We start from the raw sequence: 19,402 nt of genomic DNA on the forward strand, positions 1-19,402 counted from the left end.
TGCGGCCAGTAAAAGACAGGGATGGGTTTGAGTTTTGGAGCGGAGGGTATCTCCAAGCCCAAAGCCTCAGCATAATCGATCTGGGAGACGGGTTTTAATATCGGGCCATGAATGCTGGTTTCCTGTTGTGACCCGTCGCTTGAAGAGCGTCTGATGATGAATTTGCAGCCAAACCTGAGCCGCCTCAGCCCCACAAGCGGCAACTCGGAGGGCGGGGGGGCAACGCGGGGCTGTGTCCACGAGGAGAAGCGGGCCGGAGCAGGGCCCCGGGCAACGGAGTGGTGGGGCGTGGGCTGGACGGCTGGCGAAGAGTGATGGAGCATGAAAGTTGGCCGGGAAGTCTGGATGCTCATGTTAATCGATAAAGACAGAGAGATATGGTCACGTGGGGCGTAGATAGGAATACTGAAGCGCCTTCATGTTTGTCCTGACGCAAACACGGACCGGCAAGGCAGGGCAGGATGTCGCGGGTGCGGAAGAGAAAGACAGAGACAACAAAAAAGACTATTGAAGAGAGAGTTATGGGCGGTGGCATCGGACACCCGGGGCTGTGCTCGAGGGCAGAAAGAGAGGAGAGGAGAGGAGAGCGGAATGGGAGCGGAGAGAGGAGCAAAGACGGCGGCGGACTGGTGAAAAATCTTATTTGCGGTGCTTTGTTGTTGCTGCAGGTGCGCGCTGCGGGGATCGGACCAGAACGGAAGGCGCGCGCAAGCATCAATCTGGGCGCGGAAGGGACGCCCTGGTCCAGACACGGCGAGACAATTGCCCTGTTTGCGTGCTGCCTGCCGCGGTGTCTCAACAACAGGGCGCCGGCTCTCCAAAATAAGCGTGGCCTAGCATCCAGAGACAAGATCAGCACCCAGAACCCGGCCGGCCAAAGCGGTGCGTCAAGGAATCTCTTCCAGCAAGTCTAATCTCACACACTGACACTCACGCCGACACACGCCAATCATGTCTTCCAACCGGCACCCCGCCCTGCCTGTCTCGGCCCTGGAGCCGCTGACGGCCGGGGAGCTCGATGAGCTGCAGATGTCATCCCAGCGCCTGCGCGAGATCCACACAGCTCGCCGACAGCGCCAGCGCGTCGCCGGCAGCACCCGGCCGCCCAACGCTCTCGTCCCGCTCTACAGCCACTCGATTTCGCACCTGCCGCACAGGAGCAGCCCGGGCAACCCCAGCGCACCCGCGCGGCCCGCCACATCACCCCACGACGCCGCCGGGAGCACAGAAGCCGGCCCAGCACACCACCAGCCGCCTGGCTGTGCAGCGCGCGACACGGCTGTGCGGTTCGCGGTGACGGCGCAGCTGCGCATGTTTGCAGCCGAGGCGACGCCGGCGGCGCTTGCGTGCGCGCCGGCAGAGTGCGAGCCGCTGCGCGATGAGCCGCGGGCGCGGTCCGACGCGCATGTAGAGGCGCTAGTGATTGCGCAGGAGGATAGAGAGGCGTTGGCAGCGCTCTTGCGGGAGTTTGTAAATTCGCCGCCCGGTGAGGACGAGGCGGATGCGGGAAGCGTGGGGGAGAACGTGTCGTGTCCGCCAGGGATGGAGAGGGAGTTGGTAGGGGACATGGATGAAAAGTCCGAGACAAGAGGAGTGGATAGTGGTGCGGGTGGGTGCCCTGTTGTGGAAGGCTCACAGGTGCCTACCATCGATGAACCCTCGGCACCAGGTATAATACCCATCGTGGACAGTGACAGAGACACGCCTCGCTCTGTTTTAGCCGCAGTCGAGCAGCAAGTGGAATCTGACCTTGAGTCCACCCGAAACCAAACCTCGACGAGTACATTTACGTCGGCTCCTACTGTCCCTGTACTCCCGGGGTACACAGACCTAGCAATCCGGCCGCGGACCCAGACAGAGGCAGCCATGGTCCAGGGAGATTACACTCGTAGGCGGTGGAGAAGGCCGCGCCGACTGGCGAATTGGTGGATACGCGTGCAGTCTGTTCTCCGCCGACCAAGATAGAACGAGAAGCATAGTGGCCTACACGGCTAAAGATAAAATAGATGGTGTTTATGTGGCTGTTTTCTCTTTTTTGCGACAGTGCTACCCTAGCAGCCTCCGTTCAGAGGTACAAGTGTTTGAGTCTTGGAATAATACTATAGTTTGGGTGGCCTACATATATTTCAGATAGTTACTGCACGTTCACAAGATGTTGGTATGGCATGTTCAAGAGAATGATATAGTTATTGGACACTAACACCGGCTGAGGTACAACAAAAGAAATACTGGAAGCACATTAAAGTGCCATATGCAACAAGGGCAGGATATCAGACGAGTTAGCCATACGACCCAAAAGAGATAACCAGCAGATGCAAATGCGACGGTTATTTCATGCACGCCGACATGCACCGCCCGGTGCACGTAGGGGCTTTGATATGTATGTATGTATGGACATATATACAGTGGTAAGAGAGTTACGCACGACGCACGGGACGGGACAGCCGGGCGTTTGTATACTTGGTGTGGGTAGGCAATGTGGATGTATGAATATATGAAGTAACAAAGCAACAATGATGGAGGGAGGGGGAGACAAATGACACGTTATGCTGGACTAAGAGTCAAGGGACATGAAGCGGGAGGGCAGACCCAAAGAAGAGAAAAAGGGAGCATTGATAAGTGGTTTTGCGTCTGCGTGTTTCGTTTTTCCGCAAGTAATAAGAGGAGGTACAAGAGTCTAAGAAAAAAAAACAAAATAGAGTGAAGAAAAAGGAAAAGAAAAGAAGAAAAACAAAGGGAAAAAAACAAGCCTCCGCGATAGACCACAGGAATATTGACACATGAAAGAGAAAATGAAAAGAAAAGAGGGAGGGAGAAAAGGGACACATGAAAATGAAGCATGACACGCTCGCTGAGACCAACCAACCATGGAGCCGAGACAAGTAGAAATACAATGCCGGGGCCGATGCTATGCAGAGAAACATCTTCCTTTTGAAAGCATCAACTACTGCTCAACCCGCGGATGTGGCTGCCATCCGTTGATGAATGCCATAACACCCACACCCAGGATCACCACGCCGACAACCGACGCATACGGTAGGCTCTTGGAGAGAGCTTGCCCGCGATTCTGCTGCTGCTGTCGATTGCCCGTGGCCGTTGCTGCGTTGGTGGCCGTCGAGGGATGGTATTTCAACGATGACTGGTGCTTGGACGCAGACACGGTCGTGGACTGCTGCTTGCGCATGACGGCATGGGCTTCATCGTCCGAGGTCTCGTCATCTGACGAAGACGAAGAGGAGTCGTCGTCTGCTTGGGCAGCGGCAGTAGTGCCGGCAGTAGAGTTTCTGGTGCCTTTGAGGGCTGATGAGGGCGCAGCTTCGTCGTCGGACGAGGAGGCAGAGGATGCCGATGATGACGATGACGACGATGAGCTGCGGGCTCCGCGCGATTTATGGTGGTGCCGTTGGGCCTTGTTCCGGCCGCGGACAGAGGACTCTTCACGGAGACGTAACACCATCTCAGCAAGCGACTTTTGGGCAATCTCACGTTCAGCCTCGGCCTTTTGCAGGCGGCGCTCCCATGTCTGCGAGGTGGATTCCATTTCCTTTTTTAGGCTCTCGATAAGGGCCTTGAGCGCGAGGTTGGCAGATTGTAGCTCCTCAACTTCAATTTTGGCGTCATTATTTGTGGAGGTAGCAGCCTCTGATTCCTCGCGCCCCTTGTCGATGCCGTTGATGTGATTTGAAGCCATGGCTTCTTCAAGTTTCTGATTCAAGTCCTCAGCAGCCTGTCGTGCTGAGCGTTCGCTTTGTAGCGTCTCTTCGAGGACCTTTAGCCTTACTTCTTGGTCGCTGAGCTTCTTTTTGTAGTTGTCGATTTCCGTCTGCATGTAAAAGGCTTGGCCTGAGAGCTCCCGTGATGAAGAGTGGTTGCTACCGGGGCTATTTTTGAAGCGATCGGATGGACTCTTTTTCCAGGAGGGTACGTCAGTGGGCTTTTCAGGCAGCGGCTGCTGGGGCGGAGGCGCAGGGGGGTCGGAGAATCGAGTCTTGGAGTCAGCGCGGAAAGAGTGGTAGCCGTTGACGAGAGGCGGCCTAGTGGCAGGCTCGACGGGGGCTAGTAGTTCCTTGGTAGCGAGTGTGTTGATAAAGGTTTCGCTACGTTCTATGTCGTGATTTTGGAGACGGGCTCCTCTGATTTCATTCTGTGGCAGACGGGGTATTAGCAGGTTCTGAGAAGGGGGGAATTGCCGTGACCTACCTGTAGGCGTTTTATTATGTTTTCAGTGGTAACCGGAGTGAGCATAAAGGGCCGGGGGTAGCCAATGGGGCCGCCTGGGCCGTTGCCGTGTATGGGACGGCTGTTGGGGCCAATACCGGGATTACTGCCATTGCGAGGACGTCCTTGGATGCTGGGAGAGTGGGACATGAGGAGGGAGCTAGAGGGATCTAGGTCATTAAAGCCAAAGTCCATGACATTGTTCATGGCACTGGCGGGTCCGGCGTGCTCAACCTTGGCAGAGACCTTGTGGTGAATGATGGTTTTGCCGTCTTCGCCAATAATGTCTATGCCCAGCTCGAGGTGGTCCCCAGTCTTGATTTCGTGCGGGTCAGAGTCGAGGTTCTCGGCGGAGAGGCGCACATTGTTGACAAAGGTACCGTTGGAGGACTTGACATCCCGAATCCAGATCTTGCCAGAGCGGTCGGACCATATTTCGGCGTGCTGGCGGGACAAGACTTTGCTGTCAAAGTAGCCATTGGAGGGCGTGGGAATAGTCTTTTGGTTGGTTTGACGGCCGATCCGCAGCACATTTGGGTGTGTGGGCACATGGATGGTCTTCCGCTCGAAGGTGTTATTGAGGGATGTGAGGTATAGCAGGGCTTTGACGGAATCGTCCTCTTCGGTGGGGGTGGTGGCTCCGGCGGCGGTGCCCGAGTGCGGTCCAGGGGCTGAGTTGACGGGCTGGGCCACCTGGCCGTTGGCGGCCGAAGAGACGGCCATTTGTCGGAGATTGGGGGGCAAGCCGCTGGCCTGGTCCTGGACGGCGGCGAGGCTCAGGGCGTTGGGCTGCTTCTGCTTGGATACAGCGGAAACGGCAGCGGCGGTTCGGTTACGGGGCGGCAGCCAGACCTGCTTGGGTGGCGATCGATGGGTCTGTGGCGGGTCGTGAGACTGCGGGCTCGGATATTTCTTGAAGGCGGCCGTGACGGGCAGCGAAACGGGTTCTCCAGTGGAGGAAGCCGGAGTCCCAGGCGACGAGCCGGTGGTGGCAACAGTTGTGGTGGACGAGGCTGACGAGGCTGATGAGGTGGAGGATATGGAAGATGATGAATTAGAGCGGTGGAGAGACTTGCGAGGGAACAGGCGAAGCTGGTCGGAGGCGGAGGTGGAGCTAGACGGCGGCGATGAAGACGCGAGAGGCACGGCCTCGGGGCTGGCTTTTACAGGGCTCGGGGCAGCGGGACCAGTGCTACTGGCGGCAGAGGCGGCCCATGTCTGCTGCTGCTGATGTTGCTGCTGCTGGTTATTAAGCGGAGAGAAAGCAGGCGGCGCGGCCACGGCAGTCATCACGACGAAGCACACGGGAATTAGTCGTGGGAGCACTCGTGACTAAGAAAACAGCAACAGGGCAGGAGTCGAGGTCGAGGCGGCAAGAGCGAAAAAAAATTAAAGAGGGGGAGCCGAGCGGATCAGATCAGGCTCGATTGAGACTAAGACTGGGTTTTGGCGCGCAGCGAAGATAGGGTCAAGGGGCAGCGGTTTGGGCAGGGCGCAGGACGCAGGAAGCTGGATATGCAGAGCAGCTGGGCGGGCAGCGGACGGGCGGGAGAGCGGAGGATAGGAGCGGCGCAAGCGGCAGACGAGTACAGCGATGGGGCTGGCGGGGTTTGCAGCGCTCTTCAATGCGATCGTGATGGATTGGGATGGCGAGTGACGGGCTCGAAGTCGAGGCAAGCTGGCGGCTGGAAGCGGGTGCTGGGGCGGAATGGAAGAGGCAGACGGGGCAGAAAAAATGGTAGAGGACACGATGACGGCAGAGCAGCGCGGCAAAACCAAACAGGCAACACGCAAATGAAACCAGGCAATCGGGCAGATTTTCTCTAGTTGGCGCTCTCAAGTTTCAAAACAACGGGCAAAGCGGCGAGACGAGCAGCCAGCGTCGACGAATGGATGATGGGATGATTGATAGTTAAATTCCGGAAAATACAGCCAAAAAGGGGCCACGCACGCACCGCAGCCATGGCCTGGCATGGCGGCCCCTATAAGCCCGCTGGACGGCCGCTGGGGAGCCACTGGCGGCTGAGTGCTACAGGCACGGCCACAGGGCCTCTTATCGGTTTATCAGCGCCTCTGCCGCTGTGAAACGTGAAACACGGGCATGATCTGACAATTGTTTACAAGCCCGCAAAGGCATATCTGGCTTTACCACTCGACTCGCCAACCAGCACGCAGCGTCCTCAACAAAACAACAACAACAAAGCCGGAGTCTACGCCAGCTCCCTCGTAGCCACCCACGCTGGTGTCTGTTCTCCTGCACCTCTGCTCTGCGTGCTCAAGCGAACCTGCAGCCCACTCCTTGTCTGCAGTTGGCCCGTGCGCAAGCTGCCAGAAGCCAATTAACCCGATTCGCCACATCACGTGTTACGCGCGCGTCTTAGGGTCTGTTGGACTGCAAGGGTCTTCCGGTTTGGCAGAAAAAAAAAGCGTGCGCGGGGGACTGCTTCCGGGACGCCAGCTTCAAGACGCCAGCGCCTAGCTATTACTCCGATCTTCACGCACAAGGCCCTGCTGCTCTCCGCCCCTCTTGTCCCCAGCCTTACAGAATACGTCCCCAAAGCCTCCGCCATGCCCGCCCTTCCTTCGAACCACGGCCAGGTCGGCCCCTCCATCCAGGACAAGAGCATGTCTTCCCGCTTAGCTGCCCGCCATATAGCCAAACCACAGTTATTGGCAGCACTCCTCCTACCCTGTCTGCTATAGCTTCTGAACTGTGCGCTAACCTGTATATTTCACCTGCCAACAGTGGTAATGGGTGCCATCACCGGTGGTAGTAAGTCTTGTCTCTCCTCTTCTCTGCCCTGCCCTGCCCGCTTCGCTCTCTTCATTTCGCCAGTCTCAAACTTGTCGCATTCACTAACCAACCGTTTCTCCTTCGTTACACAGGTGTCGGAGCAATTCTCGGCTTCCTCTACGGTATGCGCTAGCAGGCCAAGTCTTGTCGGACCTCGGTGCGCTAGCCGGCCAGCTGCTAACACTGCCTTCTTGCTCTAGGAACTCTGCACATCTTCCGCTACGGCGCCGGTAGTTCGGGCATCATGCGCACACTGGGCCAGTACATGGCCGGCTCTGGTGCCACGTTCGGGCAAGTCCTTGTCAAGCAACCATGCTTAGCCAGCCAGATAAACCAATAAAACACCCGTGCTAACAACCTCCGCCCCCTTCTACAGCTTCTTCATGTCCGTTGGCAGTGTCGTCCGCTCCGACACCGAGACCTCCGAGCTGACCCGCGCCTACATGCGCGCCCAGCGCCAGCCCTACCTAGTTGCGCGCCGCGCCTTCCACGAGGAGGCGCTCAAGAAGTAAAATCCACAGGCTCATGTCCTTTGGTGCGAGGGCAGTATCTCTCTGCAAAACAAAAAAAAAACCCGGCTGTTATACTGCCGCTGCTCGCCTGTAAACTTATTCCTGTACTAGTATACCTTTTCTATGCCATTCTGCGTCTCTTTCTGCCATCCCGTCCACATAAACTAGTTACCGTGTCTCGTGAAACTTGCTCACGTGAGCGTGTCGGAACTCATCCTGCAAGGCGGCCTTTACAGGCGCGTCTGGGGACTTTTTAGCACAAAGCTATAATACCACAACACAACGTAGAAGTGGTCTTTGTGGCACAAGTGCAATATCTACATGTTTGTAGATGTGCCAGAATGGATATGGATATCGGTCATTGTCACATGTTTGTGTAACGCGGGCGTCTAAGAACCAAGAAAAAAGCCCGTCGTCCATGGCCCAACACACCATGGCCCAACCGAGACGTTTGTCTGGAAGTTGATTCCGCCCATAAATCGATTTCAGTCTATCGTTCCTCTCCGCTTCGCTCTTCTCTCGTTTCATTCGCCTGGCTGTACGGCTCTTGAGCGCCTTTTCATGTCCTTTCGAGACTTGCTTTCTCTTATCTTATCAACAAAAATCGGCCCCACTTTCCACCCCGCGCCCGTGGATGCTTGAGATTTTTGTGCTTTCCAGCTTCGGCTTGGGCTGCCCTTTGCCCCGATAGCGAATCTGGAACCACTCGACATCACCGAATCTTCACTGCCCAGACTTTAGCGCATTGTGCCGCAGTTCTCCCTGGAACCAAGATCAGCTTGCATCGCACCGCCACCTTGTTTGTCTTCAAGCCAAACCCGCTCCGCCGAACCCGCTCCGCCTTCCCCCCGCCGCCGCCGCAATGGACCAAAGTGAACTGGCCTCCCTTGGCCCCGATATCCCCCCGCACAACCTGCGTGCGCGCACGCTCGAGGCCGTCGCCGAGTTTATCCGCGAGGGCAAAGCCAAGAAAATCGTCGTGCTCACAGGCGCCGGCATTTCCACCGCCGCAGGCAGTAAGTCGTCCCGCGTTGCACGCCGCATTGGCCCGTCCTAACCTGCGCTTCCAACTGCAGTCCCCGACTTCCGCTCGCCCGGAACCGGGCTCTACAACAACCTCAAGCGACTCAACCTGCCGTACCCCGAAGCCGTCTTCGACATTGACTTCTTTCGCAAGCACCCCGAGCCGTTCTACGTGCTGGCCAAGGAGCTGTACCCCGGCAAATTCTACCCGACCATCTCGCACGCCTTCATCGCGCTGCTCGCGCGCAAGCAGCTGCTCAGCAAGCTCTTTACGCAAAACATCGACTGTCTCGAGCGGCGCGCCGGCGTGCCGCCCGCGCTCATTGTCGAGGCGCACGGCAGCTTCGCGACGCAGCGCTGCATTGAATGCCGGGCCGACTTTGACGCGGCGGCCATGCGCACGCATGTCGAGGCCGGCGAGGTGCCGCGCTGCGCCGCGCGCCACTGCCGCGGGCTGGTCAAGCCCGACATTGTCTTTTTCGGCGAGGGCCTGCCGATGGAGTTTGTCTTTAGCCAGACGCATGCGCGCAACGCCGATCTGATGCTGGTGCTTGGCACCAGCCTGACAGTGTACCCGTTTGCGGGCGCGGCAGAGCTGCCGCCGCGCGAGACGCCGCGCGTGCTATTCAACCGTGAGCAGGTCGGGAGCTTGGGCCGGCGCCCCGACGACGTGTTGGCCCTCGGGACGTGTGACCAGGGCGTGCGGAAGCTGGCGAGCTTGTTGGGCTGGGATCGCGAGTTGGATGAGCTGTGGCGCGAGACGATTGGGCACAAGGAGGCGGAAAGACAAATGCGATCACAGGATACATGGGAAGAGGAGATTGAGGAGTTTGACGACGAGATTGTCGATAAAATGGCCGAGGGCCTGGGTAAGCTTGATCTGGAGTCTGAGGAGACACATACCGGGGTAGATATTGGCGCACCGGGGTCATTGAGCTACAAGAAGTTGGAGGGGGGTGGAGAAAAGGAGAAAGAAACAAAAGATGGAGGGAACGCGGCACAGGTTCCGCTAAATTCTAAGCCAAAAAAGATCGTCCAAAACCCTCCATCCAGGACAGAGGCTACACCCACGCTAGATACAACTGGGCGGGAGAGCACAGAAAAGGAAAAGGAAAAGGAAGCGGACACCTCAAGTACAACAGAAGACAGGAAGACCACAGAGGCTGCGCAAAGCACAGCAGGGACAAAAAGCATCTCTGATAAAAATACAAAGCCCAAAGACTAGATGTCCAACAGTTGGGGCTCATGTCTTTATTTCTTCTCTTCTCTACACACATGGGCCCACAGGTATTTACACGTTCTAAGCCTGGGTATATTAATATTTGCATCCGCTGTAACCAAAAAAGAACCGAAATTGCTCGAGATAAATGACAGAGAGGGAGACAATTGCCTAATTGTCCGTTAACTAGATGAAGAAAAGTCAGTACACGCACTCCTCGAAGCACAAGACAACGCCATGGTGTTATTCAAGTCAGAGACCACTTACACACTCAATCGACGTCGTTAGCGAGTCGTACGCCTGCACGTTTTCAAATCCCATGGCATGCAGCAACTCCTCCGAGTCGTCCATAGTCTACAAAAAGAAAAACACAACTGTTAGCAAAGCCCATCTTCCGTGAAATCACTCTCGATTAAGGCAAAAAGCATTCGTCGCTACTTACCAGACAAAGCATCACACTCTCGCACTTGTTCGCCTTGCTCTGCCGCACGCCCATCAGCGCCAGGCCCTGCAGCACCAGCGCCTGCTGCTCTCTGCCTGCGCTGACAACCGGCGCCAGGATGCCAGCCGAGAGGCCATGCCTCGGCCCGCGGCCAGCCGGCGCAAGCGGAAACGCGTTGGCCAGCGCGCTACCGGCGCGCGCAAACACAACGCTGCCGAGAATGGCCTCGCCGCACTTGGCGCGCACGACGCCGCACCCGCTGTCGGTCAGGGCCGCGCGGTAGAGCGCAATGACGTCCGGGCCGGCGCACGGTGAGATGTGCGCCTCGACCGAGTCGGCGTTGGCGACGCCGTGGACGAGATCGAAGCTGAGGCCGGCGCGCTGCATGGACGCCAGCAGGCCGTCGGGCGCAGACCATGCGGCCAGCGAGGGGATGGTGAGAATGGCGAGGCGCGTGGGGAACTGGACGGTCCACCCGGCTGCGGCGAACCAGTCGTGCACGGCGCCGCTTTCAGTGTCGGCATCGGCACTATTGATGGGGATGCCGAGGAAAACGGCTGGGAATGCGGTGCCAAGCTGCACCTTGGACACGCCGGTGGCGGAAAGACTGCGAACTGCACGGCGGTGCAGCGACCGGCCAATGGAAACGTTTCGTTTAACGGGGTCTACAAGCAGAGCGCCAATGACGCCTAGGGAGGCTTCGGGATATGTCCACGTGGCAATGAATCCATACAGCGCGCCTGTCGAGCTGTTGCGCACCACAAAGTGAGCCTCTGACAGTGCCATTTGATCCGAAGAGGGACTATCCCCAGGCGCAGTCGAAGCTCCGCAGAGGGGGAGGTGAAACGCGGTGGATGTGAACTTTTCGAGAGTCGGCAGCTCGACGCTACTGCGAGCCACCGATCTAATCAGCTTATCTAGACTGTGGCAATCGCGCTGGCGGTCATAGGGTTCCACTAGCCATGGCTGGCGCGATTTGATGCGGCTGCGAGTCTTGCGAAGGGTCCCGGGAAGAGTTCCGGCCATGGGACATTTGCCAAAAAGAGTGCGCACCAAGGCATGCATAGCTGTTTCGGTAAAGTCAAACGTGCAGATGTACGTGCCAATGGTCTTGTCCATGGCAAAGTCATAGGGCGAGCTCACGGCCACTACAATCAAGTGTTTCTTCTGGCCACGTGAGCGTAGCATGGAGCACATCATGTCAACATGCTTAGCGAACCCAGACTGGTACTTGTTGCGGTTAGCATCAGCAGTGACAATAATGACACACGAGGCGCGGTTGATGAGGTTTTCGTGCACTAGGAAACAAAGCGGTTAGTATGTGAGCAAAAGGAAACAATGTGTGACGTAAAACTCACCAGGCCGGACGCCATTTGCTGTATAGCTCGTGTGTAGCAGCTTTCCATTTCGCGTGCGCGCCAGAGATCGGCCTAGCTCGCGGAAAACCTCTTCGCCAGTCATGATGGCGCCTGCGCGTCCAGCCTGAGACCAGCGCTCATGAACGTCATTTTGCGACCCAGGTGCATGGCGGTGTTTTGATTCTAATTTGGTAAGCGTCGAGGCCGGGAGTGGTTTGACCAGTGGTGTCAGCAGCAAGATCTCCTCTTGTGGGTGGATGGATTGAGACAAAGGAATCAGCTTCTCGTTGTTTCTAATGACGGCAATCGAGCTGTCGTAGGCCCGTTTGGAAAGAGCTAGGTGTGATGGGTGCAACTGCGATAGAAGCGAAATTCCAGGCGGGTTAAGAGCCTTGGCCCAGGAGGTGCACTCGGATTTGACCTTTAAGACGCGCTGTACAGAAGTCATGATACGCGTCCGGGAGATGATTCCGCTTTCAACTCCCAGCCTCAAACCCTCGATAGCCTCAAGTTGCACAGGATAGGCACGGCATAGCAAAACCAAATCACAGCCGGCCTCGACGGCCATGACGACACCATTCTGCACACCAATCTCGTGACTCAAGGCCTCCATTTCAAGACACTCGGAGATTGCGACACCGTTGAACTTGAGCTCATTGCGTAGCAAATAATCAACGACCTGATCTGACAAGCAAGCGTGTTGCACGTTGAGGCTGGGATTTGATATGCCACAGCCACCGACAAACATGGCGTCCAGATTGCCAGTAGCAATGGCATTACGGAAAGGGATCAGGGCACTAAGACTAAGCTCCTCTAGGGTTTGCGTGATGATGGGAATATCGAGATTGGAGCCGCCAAAGTCCAGATTTCCATACGACGGGAAATGCTTGCCGCAGCAAGCAATGCCGGCGTCCTTGATGCCACGAATCGCGGCATTGGCGTACTCGGAGACTTCTTGGGGGTCATCCGAAGTAGCGCGCACTCCAAGCGGCTGATAGCGAGCGTTAGACAACACATCAAGTACAGGGCCAAGCATTAGATTAATGCCACAAGCTGCGATTTCGGTAGCTGTGGCCTTGGTCACTTCGTAGGCCAGCTCGGAGCGGCCGGTCGCGCCGATTCCCATGGCGCTGGGAAACTGGCACACGTAGTCGTCGTCAAAGAGACTGTTGACGCCGCCGTTTTCCTGGTCCAGGGCAATGAGCAGTGGCTGGGGGTGGCCCGACTGCTTTGCAATCATTTGGAGCTCCTGCACCAGCTTGGCGGTCTGGTGGGCGGCTGCAGAGGAGACGCGGAGAGGAGGATCGGGTTAGCATAAGTGGGCCCCGAGGATCACGCCGGACTAGCCGGTGGTTCACTTACACTTGAGATTCTTGGCCGTCAGGATAATGGAGCCCAGATGCTTCTCGGCAATGAGGCGCCGGATCTGCGGCGTGACTTCGGTCCCATCCCAGCCCATAATGAGCATCTGGCCCATGGCCCTGCAGCGGTGGTTAGCGAAATGGCCTCGGCCAATGGGAGCGGCATAAAATACCAGTCAAGATCGGCCCATATGGGGTCGGACTCTGTGGTGAGATTCCCCATGGTGAGCGCCGCGGAGAAGGGGATGGATACTGAGAGGCGCAAGGCTATCGCAGATTAATCGGCGGTTGGTAGATGGCGGCGAATCGTGGTGTGAGAGGCCGCGGAAAAGCCAGACATGTCAGTCTTTGTGATGCTGCTGCATAAGGCAACCCGCCAGAAAGCGCAGCAGAAAAAGGGGAATGGCGGTGGAGTCGATACAGCAAATGGCTTGAGGCAAAATGAAAAGCGCGATTGCAGTGTGCAAAGGTTGGTGTTGATGGTCGGTGGGCTGGGTTTGGGACGATTGGGACGATGCGCAGTCACGTGGTGTGTACTATTAGGGTCTATGGTGAAAATGCTAGTGATAGGGTCTTCGAGGTCGGGCAAAAGCCTGGTTGCATGTCTGCCAACTACACGATAATCGTTTTGGAAATGTTACGTCCGGACTTGGATGGGTGCTTTTCTGTAGCTAGAATGAAGATCCTCTTCTGCTTAGACTAATTTTGTGATGTATTAGTTTCCCACTCCAGAAATCAACTGCGAGGTAGACCTATACTACAAGCTCTCCAGTGGAATTTGGCCCCAACACTAACTATACAGATCCACAAAAATGCACTAACTAGTTAAAGTGCTCCAAATCCTGTGGCTAACTGAACATGGCTCAACCCTACCTCCAGCAACCGATTAGCTAACTAGTGTAACGATGAAGTTAGTTGTTAACTCATTGACGTCATGGCATCTTGGAACCTGGACACAACACATCATCGACACGTGTTTGTATGGTTCATGAATATTTTTTGGTAAAGAAAACATCGCATTGTATTATGGGGTCATTATAGCTGTTTTTAAAAAAAATACAAATCATGCCGAACTCTATTTTGCTGGGACTTCTTTAATCTCATTAGAGCTCGGGGGAACTGAAGCAACTGGATCTTCTGGGACATCCGGAATGTCCTTAGAAGCTGGAGAACTTCCAGAAGCCGAAGCTTCTGAAACTTCAGGAATGTCCTGAGAAGCCGGAGCCAGGGCAGCTGCAGCCGGGGGAAGTGGAGGAAAAAGGGTCTTCGGGGGAGCCGGAAAACGCTGAGGAAACGAGACCGCTGGAGAAGGCTGAAAGCCGGGAAAGTCGTCAAAGCTTTCAGAGCTTTCAGAGCTCCCAACACTATCAGAGGACTGGCTGTAGTGAGAGCTCGAGTCACTTTGGGGACGGCTGGAGCCTTTGTTGCTTTGAGATGCACTGTAGAACCGGGTGTTGAGCTGAACAATCTCGTCGACAAGCTTCTTGCCCGGGAAGTCCATGGCAATGATGCCGGTATGGTAAATGCGGGTGGTTTTCAAGTACTCGCCCAGCCGATCGTTCATTCCCCTTCTCGAGCCTTTTCTGCCACCGGCAGCCTTGTAGGGTGTACTGCCAACGCTAACGCTTGTGTGAGTAATGTGAATTTTGTTTTCCATTTCCAGGCTGGCGGCATGGAGGTCTTTCTCGACAGCCTTCATTTTCGGCTTTATCCTAAAATGCCCTAAGGTAGCCTTGTCGTCTGTGACAATGAGATTAGGAGAGTTCCAGGGAATGCCAAAACGGCCAGGTTCTTTGGTGGTGAAATCTTGGAGGATCATCAGCTTGCCGCGAAGTTCCCCCATTAGAGGAGCCGGAAAGCCTTGTTTGCTAGAGGGGATGAATAGTAATTCCTCGGCCCGCTCTCCAAGCGGAGAGTCGGGGCCCAGGTACATGGCGACAAACTTCTCAAACTTTTCGTCAGTCCCAGACTTCTTAAAGTCTTTATGAAGGCGCAGAATAATGCCTTCCGAGGGGTTTTCTTGTAGAAAGTCGAAGATTTCCTTTAGGACGGTATCAAAAGTGTAGCCGGTGTGTTCGTTTTTGTGGTAGATTTCAATCATGTCCCTGAGCTTAGTATCGGATACCCGGCCGCTGACATCAAGATATCTGATACCAGCCTCGAGCTGCTTTTTCAAGTAGATATTCTGGCATAAAAGGGCCATGTTGTAGCCATGTATCAAGGCCATGGAGTTGTGGGTTCCCGGGATGGACAGAGACGATACTTGGGCCTCATTGGGGACGTCAGCCATCCACTTAGGGTTGTAAGCCTCCTTGAGATCGAAGCTATATTCAGAGGAGATTCCTTCGAAAGTGCCGGCTTGGCTGACAGTAGCCAAGGCCATGGCTGCGAGAAAGGAGAAGCGCATCTCGGGGACGGGGGCGAGACTTTGTGAATAACAACAGAGAAAATAACTTGAAGGGCTGAGATGAGTACTAGGAGAGAAGAAGAAAGATGTGTAACAACAGTGTATACAGTAGAGAGTCAGATGAGTGAGTAGATGAGAATGAAGAGAATTTGAAAGCTCAAAAGAAGCTGGCATGCCGTCGTATTAATGCACGTCCTGCTGACTCGGTCTTTTCTCCGACATCATATTTACTCTTTTCTGGTCGAAGTCTATCAGTTGTCCGAAGTTGCGAGAACGGTCATTTTTTCTTGATAGCCGACCGACATGGAGATTGAGAGAAGGCTTTTTTTCCCTTTTCTCTCTCTTTCCCCCAGCTTGTTGTCTCTTGGCTATCCAGGAAAAGGTTGTTTTGGAGCACATCCGAACGGAATTCGGTACCACCAGATAGTCCTGACTGCACTGACGATGTCCGGGTATCCAGCCTAAAACGCCTGTAGTGGTACGCAATAACACCGGCACATCTGCCGCATGACTCCATGATTGCCACGCTTGGACGTCAAACTTCACAAACTTCATGATATCTAACGCCAGGTGGCATCGTGGCGAGGACTAGCACACGTGGGCCTCATGAACAAGGCGTGTTGTCTATTGGGCACCAGCACTTAAATGGCCGCATATAAGTGCATGCATAGACTGGTGGGTGTATGTAACTACACAAAAGCGAAGCTTGAGAATCACATGGTTTTGGAATAGTGTGTGCAAGTGCCCTAGGTATCGCCTGGCCCGCCTGCACCACAAAAACTTTACAACCTGCCGAGAACGCTTGGGGCATACGAGTATGAGTACAAGTCCAGCAGTGCTCTACTTGTGCGGGAAGTCCCAGGAGCCCTACGCGCCCAAGGTCGGCCCAGAGACACAAGAAGGTAGGTCCACAAGAGTTGAGTTATCGCCAAGAAAACGACTTGTTGGAGATGGGTTCTACAATCAAACATCATGGTAAATGGCATATGGGGGGAGGGACATGGGGCAGGCAAGATGTGGAGGAAATAGAGTTCTCGATCTCAAAGCAAGATTGCACCTGTTCAAGTCCACCTGTTCTGGGGTAGTGCGGAGATATAAAGCGATAAGCGAGGGCAACGCTGCCTGGCCTGGACTGGCTTGGCTCGGCTTGGCCTGGCTTGGCTAGGCTTGGCTAGGCTAGGCTTCGCCCTCGACAATCGAAGCAATTTGTTTCTCTGGCGTCTTCTATAAGCGATGTGGTTGTCTCTCTTTTCTCCGGCCCTGGTCATGGGCATCCCACGTTTCTCGATCACCCAAAGCGAGTGGGCAATTTGGGGGCTCGAAGACGCCCCGATGTCTGGCGATCTAGCAGGCTCGGGTCACGTACCTTGACATTAAGCGGTATAATGCTATGTAATGGATAATATGGACGCCCTTGTCTGTAAGGGTAAACGTGCTCTCACATGGCTGATATATCTACGGATGTGTAGGTAGCTGAGATTCTGTCGCCTGATTGGTCTAGCAACCCTTCCACGCCCCACTACGAGACGCTATTCTAGATGATGGCCATATTTGTGCTTGTATAGAGACTTGACCAAGCCAGCCCGGCACGAGCCACCAGCGGCTCCGTGGTGGCATGCCTATGAAGTTGGAGGCTGCCAAGATAATCCAGAAGCCCCTCTGGAAGAAAAGGAAGCCCAAAGGAACCCCTAGAACAAGGCCAACGAAGTCAATGAAGGCGGCTTTGCAGCGGGGCCGCCGGTAACAGGTGAATTCAAACACATTGTAGCGGCGATTCCGGACAGGTAAATATTGTTCAGGGCAAATTTTAGGGCTTGGCTGGCGGGGGGAACGATCAGCAGGCGGCCTGGAAAAAGCATTTGGTGGTTCGTTTAGCCTGTGGTTTGGGGGAGTTTGAGTGAGACGCATGCCGAGATCCTGGCGAGAACCGCAGACGCCTGCAGAAATGACAGTTTTCGTGGTCTTGCATATATTTAGAGGAACGGGGTCTCGCAATCACCGGCTGGGAGAATCCGTGGGGAAGAAAATGGACATACATAGAAGGTGGCTTCAATCCGCTGTTCCGGCGCTTGCTAGCAAAGTCAGTCAGCGAGGAAAAAGGAGAGGGAGAGAGAGATCAAGACGGTTTTGCATTGTCTCTCAATTTCCACGTCCAACACTGCCTACTGGCTCATGCTCTGCTCTGCTCTCGTTTTCACAAGAAGTTGTGTGCACTTGCGTAGCGGCTTAGGTCTTGGCTATAATAGAAAAGTATCATAATAGGCTGAGGTTAACTACGAAAAGGAACAACCATGTACAGTTTAATAAAAATAGCATATCAGGCCTTTTATAGCCCTATGCAGACCCTAGTTAACCCTTTATCAGACGCCATGTTCACGGTCGTCCACACGATCACTAGTATGCATATCTTCCACTGTAACTATATACAACAAGAAAAGTTAAGCCAGAAGCCTGTCTTGGAGGATTATCTTGCCTTAAACTCACATGTCTAGATTCTGTCTCTGAACAAATAGACAATGAACGGAATATGTCACCTCTTCGGTACTAACCTCCATTATCAACAGCAACACATGACCTTTTTTGATTTGTATATTTGCCAATCCCACTTCGCTGTAACCGAAAACCAACTTTCCCAAGTGTCCAACGTTGAATTTCCTTGGCTTAGAGAATCACCGAGAGATACTTCCTTTAGCTAAAGATAAGCGTACCAGACCATCTGTTATCAGATTCTGGTATATTTCAGTGACTCGGCACGCAAGCCCAATTAGTAGTTATGTTGAGTTGGTCAACTAACTAACTAACTCGTTACGTATTTAAGGTTTCGTACACTATCCGTTTGGGGGCGGGACCCTGCGTTGGGCTGAAGGAGACCTTGACCAGGGTGCCTCTATGCCACACCCTTCTCCCCGTCGCATTTTCGGTTAGTGGATGTCAAGAATGACCGGGGTAGGATCAAGTCTCGATTTAGCCCTTGGATATGTTATGTGTTTCCAGACCCTCACTTTCTGGGGTGACGGGAATGACAGCGCCAAGCAAGTTTGCTGTGTATCACGGCCCCCTCATGGATCACATAGGAGTGTCACTTGGTGGTGGGCTTGCTGGCCGTGCAAACGGTGAGCACGGCTAAGGCCTTGGCAGTCTTTTCACGTATCAATTGCGCCACTTTCTCCAATCTGGTGTGAATGCTAGATACATCTCATATCCTCTCATCTGGCCTTGGCAAGGAAGCTTTGAAGTAGAGTTGGTGGGAGTTCGAAGAGGTCGAGGTTCAGGAGCGTCACCTTTGCCGCAGCCACGCCTGTCGTTTGCTGGTCCGAAGTCGGAGGATAAAAGTAAAGGAAAAGGAGGTATGTGCCATCTTGTAGGTGGCTGCTTGGCAAATTTGCCTGTCAATTCGGCGCCGGTGGGGATGGATGGCAGTGGCGAGCTGGCGAGACTACAGACGCGTTTTGCCACGCCTGTCCGTAAATGAAGTGTCGTTTCGGACTGTTCGGCGGTACGCCTCGTCTTGGATTCAGCGGGATAGCAAATGATGCGCCCGTATTGCGTGGTCATACTTCTGAGAACATGGCTGCAGCGTGTGAAGTGCCAGCTGCTATCAGATCTAGCCAGAAAAAGAATAGAACCGTAGAACTCTGTACGGAGGCTATTATTCTCCGCGTTCAGTTCATCAACCTTGACGTGGAAGACACCACTCATAAAGCCACCGAGGGACTGCAAGTACTTAACAAAAGTGATGTGTTTAAACCCTGAAAGCAAAAGCTGGTGTAACCGTTCAGATGTGTTGTACTGACAACGCCCGCCAACCAAGTCGTCCAAGATTCGGCATCATGGGGTCATTGGGACTTTATGGAACTTGCTGAATACTTGCTAACATCACTTTTGACTAGGAGTCTTGTGTTGAGGTCCTAGAGAACCATCGACTTGCCATGAAGATTGGACATCTTAGGAGCCAATACTTTGGCACTCGGAGAACTTGAAAGATGGGCCTGGGACAGTGTATCAGTGTCACTTTTGGCGCTCAGATGGTTATCCTGAGATGGTTATGGTATCCTCGTAAACACCATC

The 19,402-nt window shown here is 54.6% G+C and overlaps 6 protein-coding genes across 6 annotated transcripts; 3 read left to right on the forward strand and 3 right to left on the reverse strand.

The window, feature by feature from the left end:
- Positions 1–951: 951 nt before the first annotated feature.
- BROUX77_005249 (uncharacterized protein) lies at positions 952–1,965 on the forward strand (the record flags this gene model as incomplete). The annotated part of the gene is made up of 1 exon (XM_073750102.1): positions 952–1,965. One exon carries the CDS (start codon positions 952–954, stop codon positions 1,963–1,965), a length of 1,014 nt encoding a protein of 337 aa, XP_073604135.1.
- A 979-nt stretch (positions 1,966–2,944) lies between these two features.
- Positions 2,945–5,508, reverse strand: BROUX77_005250 (uncharacterized protein; the record flags this gene model as incomplete). Its single annotated transcript, XM_073750103.1, has 2 exons — positions 2,945–4,144; positions 4,201–5,508. 2 exons carry the CDS (start codon positions 5,506–5,508, stop codon positions 2,945–2,947), a joined length of 2,508 nt encoding a protein of 835 aa, XP_073604136.1.
- Positions 5,509–6,786: 1,278 nt separating this feature from the next.
- Positions 6,787–7,524, forward strand: BROUX77_005251 (uncharacterized protein; the record flags this gene model as incomplete). The annotated part of the gene is made up of 5 exons (XM_073750104.1): positions 6,787–6,841; positions 6,965–6,991; positions 7,105–7,134; positions 7,213–7,303; positions 7,389–7,524. 5 exons carry the CDS (start codon positions 6,787–6,789, stop codon positions 7,522–7,524), a joined length of 339 nt encoding a protein of 112 aa, XP_073604137.1.
- Positions 7,525–8,386: 862 nt separating this feature from the next.
- BROUX77_005252 (uncharacterized protein) lies at positions 8,387–9,772 on the forward strand (the record flags this gene model as incomplete). The annotated part of the gene is made up of 2 exons (XM_073750105.1): positions 8,387–8,540; positions 8,601–9,772. 2 exons carry the CDS (start codon positions 8,387–8,389, stop codon positions 9,770–9,772), a joined length of 1,326 nt encoding a protein of 441 aa, XP_073604138.1.
- Positions 9,773–9,937: 165 nt separating this feature from the next.
- On the reverse strand, positions 9,938–13,150 carry BROUX77_005253 (uncharacterized protein; the record flags this gene model as incomplete). Its single annotated transcript, XM_073750106.1, has 6 exons — positions 9,938–9,952; positions 10,034–10,120; positions 10,209–11,506; positions 11,567–12,844; positions 12,929–13,047; positions 13,101–13,150. 6 exons carry the CDS (start codon positions 13,148–13,150, stop codon positions 9,938–9,940), a joined length of 2,847 nt encoding a protein of 948 aa, XP_073604139.1.
- Positions 13,151–14,002: 852 nt separating this feature from the next.
- Positions 14,003–15,334, reverse strand: BROUX77_005254 (uncharacterized protein; the record flags this gene model as incomplete). Its single annotated transcript, XM_073750107.1, has 1 exon — positions 14,003–15,334. One exon carries the CDS (start codon positions 15,332–15,334, stop codon positions 14,003–14,005), a length of 1,332 nt encoding a protein of 443 aa, XP_073604140.1.
- Positions 15,335–19,402: the final 4,068 nt, after the last annotated feature.

The sequence above is a fragment of the Berkeleyomyces rouxiae genome (assembly GCF_048999995.1).
Source record: "Berkeleyomyces rouxiae strain 22BRR77 chromosome Unknown BrBRR77_ptg000005l, whole genome shotgun sequence".
Taxonomy (NCBI): domain Eukaryota; kingdom Fungi; phylum Ascomycota; class Sordariomycetes; order Microascales; family Ceratocystidaceae; genus Berkeleyomyces; species Berkeleyomyces rouxiae.